The following is a 12,157-nucleotide window of genomic DNA, read 5'->3' on the forward strand; positions in this document are numbered from 1 at the left end:
ATACATACCCATGGAGTTTTTAGAGGAATTCAAGTGAGTATATTAAGCAAAGTATATAATTTTGGATTGATTACCTGGCTGCTTTGATAATAGCAAGGAAACACTATATTTTCTTTTTATTAGAATATAGTGTTCACTATATACTAACTAAATGGAAAATGTTTAAGTTATCTATTTCTGACAAATTCTAATTTGCCCCTTTTGCTGAGAAATCTTCCATATATATCGAGTTACAATTCCCATGATTTCTAAGCAACATTGGATAAAAATCACGGCTGGGATTTATGGGTGTTGATGTAGTCCAATACCCGAGGGCCTTCCTACAAGCAGAAAATTAATGTGAGGTAAAAATTAAGGACCAAGCATTTTCTCTTGTGAAATGCTACAACGGCCTTTGGGATTATGGAAAACTGTATTATAATTTCCTTTGTGACATGGAACAAATAACAATGTCACGATTTGCTATTACCTATATTTTGGGGAAACTTGAATGACTGTAAGAAGTCTTGTTGCACTATAGCTCTCTCTCTCTCTCTCTCTCTGTGTGTGTGTGTGTGTGTGTGTGTGTCTCCAACCTTGGCAATTTTCCCAGCTAGCCATCCTGGCTAGGGAAGTCTGGGAGTTGAAGTCCACAAGTCTTAAAGTTGCTGACGTTGGACACCCCTGCCCTATAGTTTCTACAGTTCTCTAATGAGCCCAGAATATATTGTATGTAAAACCCTCTTCTTTATGCTATCATAGGATGTGCGGCGAATGTCTGGAGTGGCTCCAACAATTGTTAGATCAGCAAGTGACACAAATGAAAAGCGACCTTTTATGTGCGTGTATCCTGGCTGTAACAAGCGATATTTTAAACTGTCCCATTTGCAGATGCACGGTAGAAAACACACTGGTAAGTATCTTCATGGAGTGCATAGTTCCCCTGAAATAGTTGCCACATCCAGTGTCTCATAGCTCTTCCTATGGTAACGGAAGCTTTTCGTGGCCTTTCTAGGACTAAGCATTCTGAGAGCTTCTGGCAGTAGAATTGCCAACCTGTCACTTCAGTGGTGTCGTGTACTAATGAAAATGTGGTGCATGCATCTCCTTTCACAAAAAGACTCAGAGGGATAATTGTATATAGGTAGTCCTCGACTTACAACCCTTTGTTTAGTGACTGTGCAAAGTTACAATGGCATTGAAAAGTGATGACCGTTGCAGCCCACGCACACACACACACACACACACACACACACACACACCCATGGTCACTTGATCGAAATTTGAATGCTTGGCAACTGGCATGTCTTTATGACAGTTGCAGTGTTCCCAGTCATGTGATTACCCTTTGCGACCTTACGACATGCGAAGTCAATGGGGAAGCTGGATTCACTTAACGACCAGGTTACTATGGTAACTTAACAACTGCAGTGATTCAGTTTAACAACTGTGGGAAGAAAGGTTGTAATATGGGGCAAAACTCACTTAACAACCATTTTGCTTAGTATTGGAAATTTGAAGTTCAATTGTGGTTGCAATTTGAGGACTACTGGTAATTTCACATTTGAATGTTACAGAAAGATATGGCCATAAAATCAGGAAAGAACTACATGTATATATAAAACTTGAAATTAGTGCATTATTCTAAATGAGTGGATTATATTAGCTATAATTATAATATTCTCATAGTGTATGATTCTTAAATATGTAGCTTCAAATTTTATAAGGTGGAGAAATGGAACAGCCGAATAGCAATTAATGTTTTGTTTTGTTTTTTAAAAAGAAGAAAATGGAGTGGGTCATAAGATTTCCCCTTATAAAACAACTGATTCATTGCATTTCCTGCAAATTGTTATTTTACATAGTGTTACTATCTATGGAACTCTGATGCACGAAGCTGGAATTTGTATCAGTGCTTATCACTGCTTCAGCACAAATTTTGCTGACATCACAATTATGGTTGTTTACTAAGTGCCCTCCAAAGTATTAATACTGTTGACCCAGATATAAAAAGATACTCTTTTCTTGGAACAGCCAAAATAATGTATTTTAAAAAATCTTTATCAATAATATTGTACCCACTTTCACCCATCATTAACACCGAAGTAGCAACAATGATTTATTAGTTTGCAAATGATATATGACTGGATGATTTTTTTAAACACATAAAGTGATACTTAGTTGCAATGAACTTTTTCTTCCCAGCAAAACTCAGTTGTAAATAAACTGAATACAGTAACTCATCACTTTGAAGATAAAATTTTTGTAACAGTTTATCTATGGTGAAAATAAAGATTTCATTAACTAACAAGATTTATATTAATGGAAGGGTTTTTTTAAAAGTCATAACAACTTTTCAAGGAAATAGAAAAATGTATCTAACTCTCTGATTTCCTTTATACAAAACTAAAATTTGAACCCATTCAACTCATTACGATTGGAATTTCTTTGTTGACTTTACTACAGAGCTGATTTGTTGCTAAGAGGTCAGATTCTCCCACTCGGTTTTCTCCAGATATATTGTAACTACAATTTTAATTAAAACTTGGTTCATACAATGGATTGTCTCTCAGTACAACCCACAACAAAAATGATGGGATTATAATGCAATTGTTTCTGGTTATCCAAGATGGGGAAATAGGTTAAAAGTATAAATGCCTAAGTTAACCCTAACTACATTAATATAGTTTTCTTGGCAGTATTATGGAAAGTGATTGCCATTGCTTTCTTCCAGGGTGTTCTCAATTGTCCAGTCTATCCAGCAGTCCTGGAATTCACAGGCAGTTTCCTCATCTAAGTCTAACTAAGGCTGACCCTGCTTAGCTTTTAAGATTAGCCAAGGTTGGCTGGTTGACTAGGTTCACATCTGCTGAGACCACAGACTACTAACTACTGATGAGCAAAAATACCAAAACATGTAACCAGTGGTGGGATTCAGCCAGTTCGCACCACTTCGGCAGAACCGGTAGCTAATTTTTTGTTGCCCAGGCCCAGAATGGACTTCCAGAAGCGGCATCCACACAGAGAACCAGTTGTTCACGTACTTGAATCCCACCACTGCATGTAACTCTTGAGAACATGCTAAACCATAAACCTAATGCTCATCACCCTGCTTGGGTTCTATATTGAGATAATTTGCTAGGGATGTCAAATTTTCAGATGTTGCTAGCACTTCCAGAATTAGAACCTGAATGCAAAAAAACACATTTTATAAAAACTTATTTGTCGCTGGGACTTATTGCTGCTTCAGATTTGGATCAGATAAGCTAATGGAGGAATTCACTGTGAAGCTCAATTTTCCATGTGTTGATACTTGCTAAGGATGAAAAGATCAGGTGATCAGGCTGGAGACGCCTCATAACTTTCATAACTTAGCTGGGCACTTATTGTGTGACTTTACTCAATTAGTGTTTAGAATGTATATCCTCAGAAGAAGTCATAAATAGGAGTGAACAATCTGTTGTTTCCTCAAAAATTTACATAAAAATGCAGACCTTTGGCTTAACTAATAAGTGTCTATAAAAAAGGTGTTTCTTTATTATAACCACAAAGCAATGAAACAAGATTCTCATGATTTCTTTTTGTAAACAATGTTCAACTCACTTGCTGAACATTTCCTTATTTTTTTAGGACTGATTCTTTGTCACAAGCATTCATTGCTATATATAAGTATTCTAGTGCTGGAATTATTTAGTTGCAAATTCACAGATTTTAAGTGCTGCCTGCCTAAGCTATTGTCTCTTACAAATATTTTATTTATTTTTTAGTCACTCATCTTATCCAATGACTTTGGGTAGTGAACAATAAGAAGTTAAAAAATTTAAAATAATTCATTCATTTATTTAGCATATTTCTATAGCCCACCATCTCACAAAAATGTGAGTCGGAGCAGCATACAATATAACAGTTAAAAGCTCCATAGCAATCGAAAATCAGTAAAAACTAAATTTAAAAAAAACATAAAACATATAAAAAGGACACATAAAATAAACCTGTAAAAACCAAGAATGTGGGAGAACGTGGTAGGGATGCTAAATTTTCAGAGTCTGCTAGCACTTCCAGAATTATAGCTTGAGTGTGAAAAATACATTTGGTAAAAACTTTCTGTTGCTACTTCAGATTTTTGGATCAGCTAAGCTAAGCTCAATTTTCTACGTGGTCTCATACAGCCACCTTGTAGGCTGCTTCTGGGATCCTCAGGTCTGGAAAAAAATGTTTTAATCGTCTTCTGGAAAGCTAACAGAGATGGAGCTAATAACACCATCTGTGTAATGAGGCTCTAGAGGGCAGGGGCTACAGCAGAAAAGGCATGCCAGATGGAATTCCTTGCAAGTTCCCCCCTACCTGCCTTGTGAGAAAGATAAATACAATTGGAAAGCTGTTATGTAAGAAGTTGTAAGATATCACAACTGCATAAAATTACAATAAATAGCAGCCAAATAACCCTCTCCACAGTTACTAACACCATCTTCTCTTTGCACATTTACAGACCCAGGCCTTGGCACAATAAATTGTTACACAATTCCAACCATTTATTTTTAAGTTAGAAAGTGGAGATTGAATTTTTTTAAAAAAAAATTAAACATTTATGTTATCTTTTTTTCTAAAGATAATCATTTGCATTATCTTTGTATTATACAGTATGCGAGCTTTGTTCTAGTTATGTTGACTGGAGTTTTATTTAATGTCGACAGCGTTATTTACTTCCTTCAAATAAACATGTTTTTTCTAAGGAGAAAAGCCGTATCAGTGTGACTTTAAGGACTGTGAACGAAGATTCTCTCGTTCAGATCAACTCAAAAGGCATCAAAGGCGACATACAGGTTTGTTGCATATCTGAGCTTTTGACATGTGTTGCAATTTGCAGTTTCTCTTATCAGGAGTATGTGAAATGAAGTTGTAATTTTTTTGCTTTTAAGAGCACTAAAGGCTGGGACTATGACCTTTTATGTGTTTGTATAAGTTCAGATTTATACTACAAAGAAGCAATATTGAACTTACCGTAGGTTGGGATTATTTATATGCCCCTTGAAAAAATAGTAATGTTAGTACAGATCAGTTAGATTGTATTTTTGGGAAGAGCATTTGTGCCTTAGATGTAGTTAGATATTGTATAATTTGATTATTTCTAACCATATCTGCTGAGCATAGGTGATCCCAGAAACTAACCCTTTGGCCTGAGACACTGGGAAGTAATTTTTTCCCTATACTTGATAATGGGGAGGTATAGTCCTTGATAGTTGAAATAACAGCTACTTAACAAACCTTAAGAGATTTAATACATTTTTATAAATGATACAGATGATCCTTGACTTACGACTATTGCTTTAGCAGCCATTCAAAGTTATGGCAGTGCCGAACGAAGGGACTTACAACCAGTCCCGGATATTACAATTGTTACAATGTCCCATGGTCATGTGATCAAAATTTGGATGTTTGGCAATCTACACGCAACTTTTCCCCCGCCACTTATCTTTTCCTTATCTTTGCCCTTTTGGCCCTCTGCTCTCAATGGCCCCTGCCACCCTAGCTGTCCTTTGTAGTCTTCTTGCTGCAGCTGCAGCTGCTACTGACCAAAGCATACCCAGCCTGGTCCTTTGCAAGGTGACCACTGGTCATCTGAAGCTTTCTTCACCAGGCCTCACACAGTGGTTGCCTCTTCAGGTCTGAGGAAGATGGCCTCAGTTGCCTCATGAAGGACCGGCCCTGGCATAACTCATCATTAGTGGAGCAAGCGCTCCATGGCAATGGACCTAGGTATTTGCAAGACTGCCTCCTACCAAATGTCTCCCTTCGACCAGTCCGCTCCCACAGAGAGGGCCTCCTTAGGGTGCCATCGGCCAGTCAATGCCGGCTGGCAACCCCCAGGGGGGAGAGCCTTCTCTGCAGCAGCTCCTGCCCTCTGGAATGACCTACCCCGACCTACGTACAACTACGGACCTGCGCCTCTTCCGCCGAGCCTTGAAAACCCATCTATTCCATGCGGCTGGCCTGGCGTAGTTTTGATTGGGCTTTGTTAGGGGTTTTATATGGGGTATTTTAGAGCAGGCTTTTTATTCAATATTTATTGTTTTTTATTATTGCCTGTTCACCGCCCTGAGTCCCGTAAGGGAGATAGGGCGGTATATAAATTTAAATAATAAATAAATAAATAAATAAATAAGACGTCAGCTCTGATGGCAGAATTCAGGATAAGAGGGGTCTCAGTGTGAGTGCAGGGCAGTGAAAGTGGCTGGGGTTGGGGCAGCTGGGGCTCCCTGAGGTGGCATTGCAGTTTTGCATTGCATCGCTGGGCTTCCTGAGGTGGCAGCAAAAGCAACAACAGAGTGAAAGCAAAAGCATAATAAAAGCCAGCCAATCTTCATTTCTGATATTATTCCTTAAAAGAATTCTTTAGTGCAGGGATGTCAAACTCGGCAATGTCACATTACGTATCACGACTTTCTCCCCATTGCCGGCATGTCAAGTCAAAGCACTAGGGGTAAGAAGGCTCATTCAAGTCAAAGCACTAGGGGTAAGAAGGCTCCCAGAGTTCCTAAAGCATGCAAGCACATTTGTATCTCAATTTCAATAAATTTCTCTTTCCAAAAGAAAATAGTGCTGAGCACATCCGCAGTCCTATCACTCTACACAAGTGGTCTCCAACCTTGGCAACTTTACTACGTGTGGACGTCAACTCCCAAAACTCCTCAGCTAGCTATGTTGACTGAGGAATTCTGGGAGTTGAAGTCCACACGTCCTAAAGTTGCCAAGGTTGGAGATCCCTGCTCTACACCATACATCATAATCCCTCTGATTTCCTATAAGTTTGGAATCTGCAGAGAAGCCGTCAACCTTCACTGAGATCTTCCAAAAAGTCCTATTCTGGTGCCACCATCTTACAGGAGAAATACAAATGTTCCATCAGTTCCCTTGCAGTCCCACCACAGCTTACTTTGCACTGTAGTGTAATAAAAAAAAAACTCTTGTGCATGTGTAGAGGGTATAGAGAGTGACCTTAAGGGAGAGAGGGAAGATCCATTATCAAAGCAACAAACAGATAAATGTAGCTTAAGCCCATGCAAAGAAGAATTTATGAATTAAGGACCATCATTTCTCTAATTCTCAGGAAGAAAAAAGAAAGGAGAGAAAGCATATTTAGAATTAACATGATTCTAACACTATAGTCACTCTAATAAAAATAGGATAAGTGTTATCAGTTTCTTGGTCTGGTTTACCTTACAGGACTGAGAGCATGTTTCAAATAAATATTTTGAAAGTTGTATATATTTTCAATAAAAATCACAGCATTGGATAAACATCTAATTGTCCAAACAGAAATAAAATTCATTAAGTTCAATAAGGTTTAGGTAAGTAAATATAAGACTTCAGCCTTAGTCCTTTATTTATTTATTTTTTAAAAAAGCTGGTATCTTAAGAAATAATGAGAAAATAATTCTATGCAATGACATGCTTGTATAGATATCTACAGATTAGGAATACTGTATGATTTATTTATTAATTTCATAGTATTTATATGGCTGCTCATATTTTAAAATATCTTAATTCAAATAACTAAATAAAATAGCATACTAACAGAGATTTGCAGCTCCTTTATGGACAATCGTAAGTAAGCTCAGAAAAGAGGTAAGTGGAATATCGTGATTGATATTGTGTGCACAGTTAATTTTTTAAAGAATCTTCTAAGTACAGAAAATAAACTCAGATTTCTTTTTTTTTAAAAAAAAAAAATCACATCATGAACAACGTTTTTAAAAAGTATTTGGATATGTGAAGAATGATGTACTGAACTGAAATGGAAAAAAGCACACATTATTAAAGGACAGTATTGCTTGTAGAAATAACAACCATAATCGCATGATGTTTCTTATTTCTAATTTTTCAAGTTTTCACTCCAAAGTGAATTAATGCTTCCTTTTTTGCCAGAAACAAAGGCATGGTAAAAGCACTAAATGGAGTTAAAAAGGACCAGGAGACGGAAAAAGGTCAGATAGTTGAGTTGCTTGATTAATGAGACTAGAGATGTGAAGGTTTGTACTTAGAGGGGAAAATGGCAATTGTTAAATAAAAGTAAAAGTCCATGTTTCTGAAATTCAGAATAACGGATACTCTTATACCCCTGTAAAGGTACTAGAATACAAGAATAGATTTATTTTATGTATTTAGGTGTGAAACCTTTCCAGTGTAAAACCTGTCAGAGAAAGTTCTCCAGATCTGATCATCTGAAGACTCACACCAGGACTCATACAGGTAAAACAAGTGCGTATACTTTTTTCCCATTTATATATTCTTATTTATTTTATTGAAAGTTAAATTATGATATTTCTTGGAAATTATTCTGGGCATATGTGATATTGATATGTCTTAGCTATTACAGAGAAAATAATGCTTAGGGCTGGGGTACTTAACTTTGGCAACTCTAAGACTTGTGGACCTCAACTTCTAGAATTCCCCAGCCAGTCATGGGAATTCTGGGAGTTGAGGTCCACAAGTCTTAAATTTGCCAAGATTGGACATATCTGGCTTAGAGCAAAATCAAGAGTCATGACTATCATCTTTTGGCAGAAGAATTAAGTTCAGGTGACAAGAGTTTAAATTGGGCTAATCTGTCTTTTAAACTCAACTTAATTTGAGGCTGCAACTTCTAGCCAACATTCTAAATAGGACAAACTGACTCAATTCTTAGGTTCTGTCTCAGAGGTGAACAACCTGACTACAAGGGCCCTGAACACCACTTGTGCAGCTCTGAAATCACTCAGAACACAGGAACTAAAAATATGAATTTATTTCATAATCATCACTTTTCCTGCTCACAGCAAAGTTGAGGAGAAGAAACTATTATTTAATCTGAGGAAGAAGAGACATATGTGTGTTTAATCTGCTATCTGTATCTCCACCTCCTTGAAATAAGAGAGACAGTTCTCTAGGACCTAGTCAATTTCACTCATTGTGCTCTAGAGTATCTGTCTATATGTTGTTATAGTAAGGTCAGCCCTCCTTTTTGAGCTTTATTTCTGCTTTTGTGTCTTTCACTTTTTCACATTATTGTATTCTGGAGATGCCCAAAGAAATGTGAGAGGAGAGGCAAGCTAGCCTAGAGAAGGCACAGTTCTGAAATCATGCACACACATACATGTCATTCCTGTTGCTGGCCCTGTTTGGTGGATCTCTTCTCCACTGGTTTGGGACATACTGCAAGGAAATATCAATACAGCCAATGAAAGACATTTATTGAATAGTCACAAATTAGAACATGCAGCAGTGACTTCAAGCAGATACTAAAGAGGCAGAATGGGGTTAGCTAAGGGGACAACTATTTTTATGGTAAGATTCCTTTGTGCCCTCTCTAGAATGGGCAGGCAATATTTTGAAATGGTCAGAAGAAAGACTCTAAATGATTAATATCCCAACAGCAAGACTTTTTAAAGCTTATACACACCAACTCTAGTTCACCCTTTATAGTCCAATGTAGCAAGGCAAACTAGTGGAAAACTAGTAATACATGTATTGTCTGTTTAAAAATAAAAGTGTTACTTCTTCACAATACTTATCATTAATCTTAAGGTTCTAAAATAAAGATAACTGAAGTTGGAGAATATATTAATCAGAATTTACTCACCTGATATTTTCTTCAGTGGACCATTTACAAAATATTTAACAATTTAGATTGAAGTTTCCATTTCATAATATTTTCTAAATTGTCTCCTTGAGAACAAACAAAAAGTGTTAAATTCCATTTCAATACTTTAAAAAACAAACAAAACCCAAACCCTTTTTTTCCTCAATAAAACAGATACAGGAAATGGTGAGATAGTGGTGATCTAGACTGAGGGCATAGCTACTTTTTCTCTGGACTGTTTTGCCACTAAAAACAACATCTTTTTTTTGGGGGGGGGAAGGAATGCCATCAAGGCAATATTGACTCCTGGTGACTGTCTGGACAAGTCCTTGCAATTTTCTTGGCAAGATTTCAGAAGTGGTTTGTCCTTGTCTCCTTCCTAAGGTGAGAGAAAGTGACTAGCTCAAGGTCACCTGGCTGGCTTCATGCCTAAAATGGGATCAGAACTCATAGTCTCATGGTTTTTACCTGATGCTTTAACCACTACACCAACCTGACTCTCTGTCCTTAGCTGCTATTTATTCCGAGAGCACTCATTTGGAAAAATAACACTTGAGTGGCAATTTCTTCAGGGCATGCATGCTGTTCCATGATGCAAACTTGGTACAAACTGAACTCTTTGGGGTTGGTTTAAAGCAAAATAAGGAGAAGAAAAGAGAAGCCTATGGATATCACAATGAAGGACAGCTGTTACGGGGCCCAGTCAGCAAACTTACTTTCAAAGCTATTGTCCTCCAGAGTTTTCATTCTCTTTTGTTGTTACTCCATCTGACTTATGGAATAGAAATGCTGCCTTCCAGTGTGAAAGACAGAGGGCTTCTGGCTTTGACTGTTTCCATCTCCTAGGAGGAAGGGTTGCATTTAATGGCTTCAGCTAATTTCCCCCTTACCCTGCCAAAACTCATTGAGGTTAGAGGGGGAAGGTTATCTACACAGATGCTGTGCTTGTTTGGTACAAATTTAGGACTGAGACTTTTTTGTAACCACCCGGATCTCTGGACCATGATTCAATTGAGGGATTAAACAGGGAATTGAATCCCTGTTATTAAATGTACATTTAAGACACATGTGCATAAATATGGATTTTAAGACACAGGCATTAATTTAAATTAATGATGGCTTAGAATATTTTAATTGTACTTTTAATATTTTTATTATGAATGTTGTTTTTATATTATTATTGCAAACTTTCAAGAGGCTATGGTAGTTAGTATCATAAAATGCAATGTAAAGCTGGCCATTTTTCCTTTAAGCAACCTTGTGAAATTTGACTATTCTCTGTCAAACAGGGAGAGTATAATGTAATGTAATGTAATATAATAATGTAATATATAATATAATATAATAAATATAATATAATATAATATAATATAATATAATACAATACAATACAATACAATACAATACAATACAATACAATACAATACAATACAATACAATACAAACATATATTTATAACATATATCTATTGTAAATATATATATTATATAATTCTAAATGTAGGTATAATATAATATATATAAAAATAATTTAAATGTTCAAACTATAAACAGATATAATACTTAAGGAGAACATCCTTTTATAAATCTAAAAATAATGGAAGGTTTAAATGAGAAAATAATCTACTGAGCAACCTCTATTTAGGATACATATCGGAAGCTTTCTTCAGAGTAGAAAAATGTCCCAAACATATAGAACACATTTTTATTTAAAAGCAATAGAAACTAAGAGATTAACTCAACTTTTATTGGAATCTTTGGAAAGTTGAACATGAGCTTAATGAAGCACCTTATAGTCAAAAGATAGGAATCTACTTCAGCACTGAGCCTTGGTGGTACAGTGGTTAGAATGCAGTATTACAGGCTAATTCTGCCCACAGCCAGAAGTTCGATCCTGACCAACTCAAGGTTGACTTAACTTTCTAACTTTGCAAAATGAGGGCCCAGATTACTGGGGACAATATGCTGATATTTGTAAACCATTTAGAGAGTGCTGTAAAGCATTATATAAGTCTAAGTGCAATTGCAGTTTAATCAGAGTTCTAGGAGGGGATAAGGCAATAGTATATATTAGGATTATGATGATAATTTATAACTGTACATTTTGTTAACAGGTGAAAAACCTTTCAGCTGTCGGTGGCCCAGCTGTCAAAAGAAATTTGCTCGTTCTGATGAATTGGTCCGTCATCATAATATGCACAACAGGAACATGACTAAACTTCAACTTACCCTTTAGGTGTTTCATGCTTTTTGCACAACCCAGATGGAATTCTATGAACTGTTGCAAACATTTTCAGCTATCATCTCTTTGCTCGTAAGGAAATCTTAAGATGCCTTCAGCTTGGACTTTGGAATTTTCCATTCCAAACCTCAAATGGTTTAAATTTGTAACATTATTATATAACTTCGTTGGCTAGGTTCCACTTTAAATTTTGCTATAGATTCTAGTTTATGTATATTTGTTCTTTCCTTCAGAAGATTTTTGTACTTATTTTTTACTTGAAATTTGTCACAGTGCTCAGTCATACTCATACATAATGAATGGTATATGTAAACGTCA

General features: G+C 36.4%; 1 protein-coding gene across 1 annotated transcript; it reads left to right on the forward strand.

The window, feature by feature from the left end:
- Positions 1-6: 6 nt before the first annotated feature.
- Positions 7-11,833, forward strand: WT1 (WT1 transcription factor; the record flags this gene model as incomplete). Its single annotated transcript, XM_015830111.1, has 5 exons — positions 7-33; positions 742-892; positions 4,713-4,802; positions 8,146-8,229; positions 11,712-11,833. Coding segments are annotated over 5 exons (474 nt in total), but the record flags the coding sequence as incomplete, so codon positions are not given.
- Between the last annotated feature and the right edge of the window lie 324 nt (positions 11,834-12,157).

The sequence above is a fragment of the Protobothrops mucrosquamatus genome, unplaced genomic scaffold (genome assembly GCF_001527695.2).
Source record: "Protobothrops mucrosquamatus isolate PMUCROS unplaced genomic scaffold, P.Mucros_1.0 scaffold8604, whole genome shotgun sequence".
NCBI classification, from domain to species: Eukaryota; Metazoa; Chordata; class Lepidosauria; order Squamata; family Viperidae; genus Protobothrops; species Protobothrops mucrosquamatus.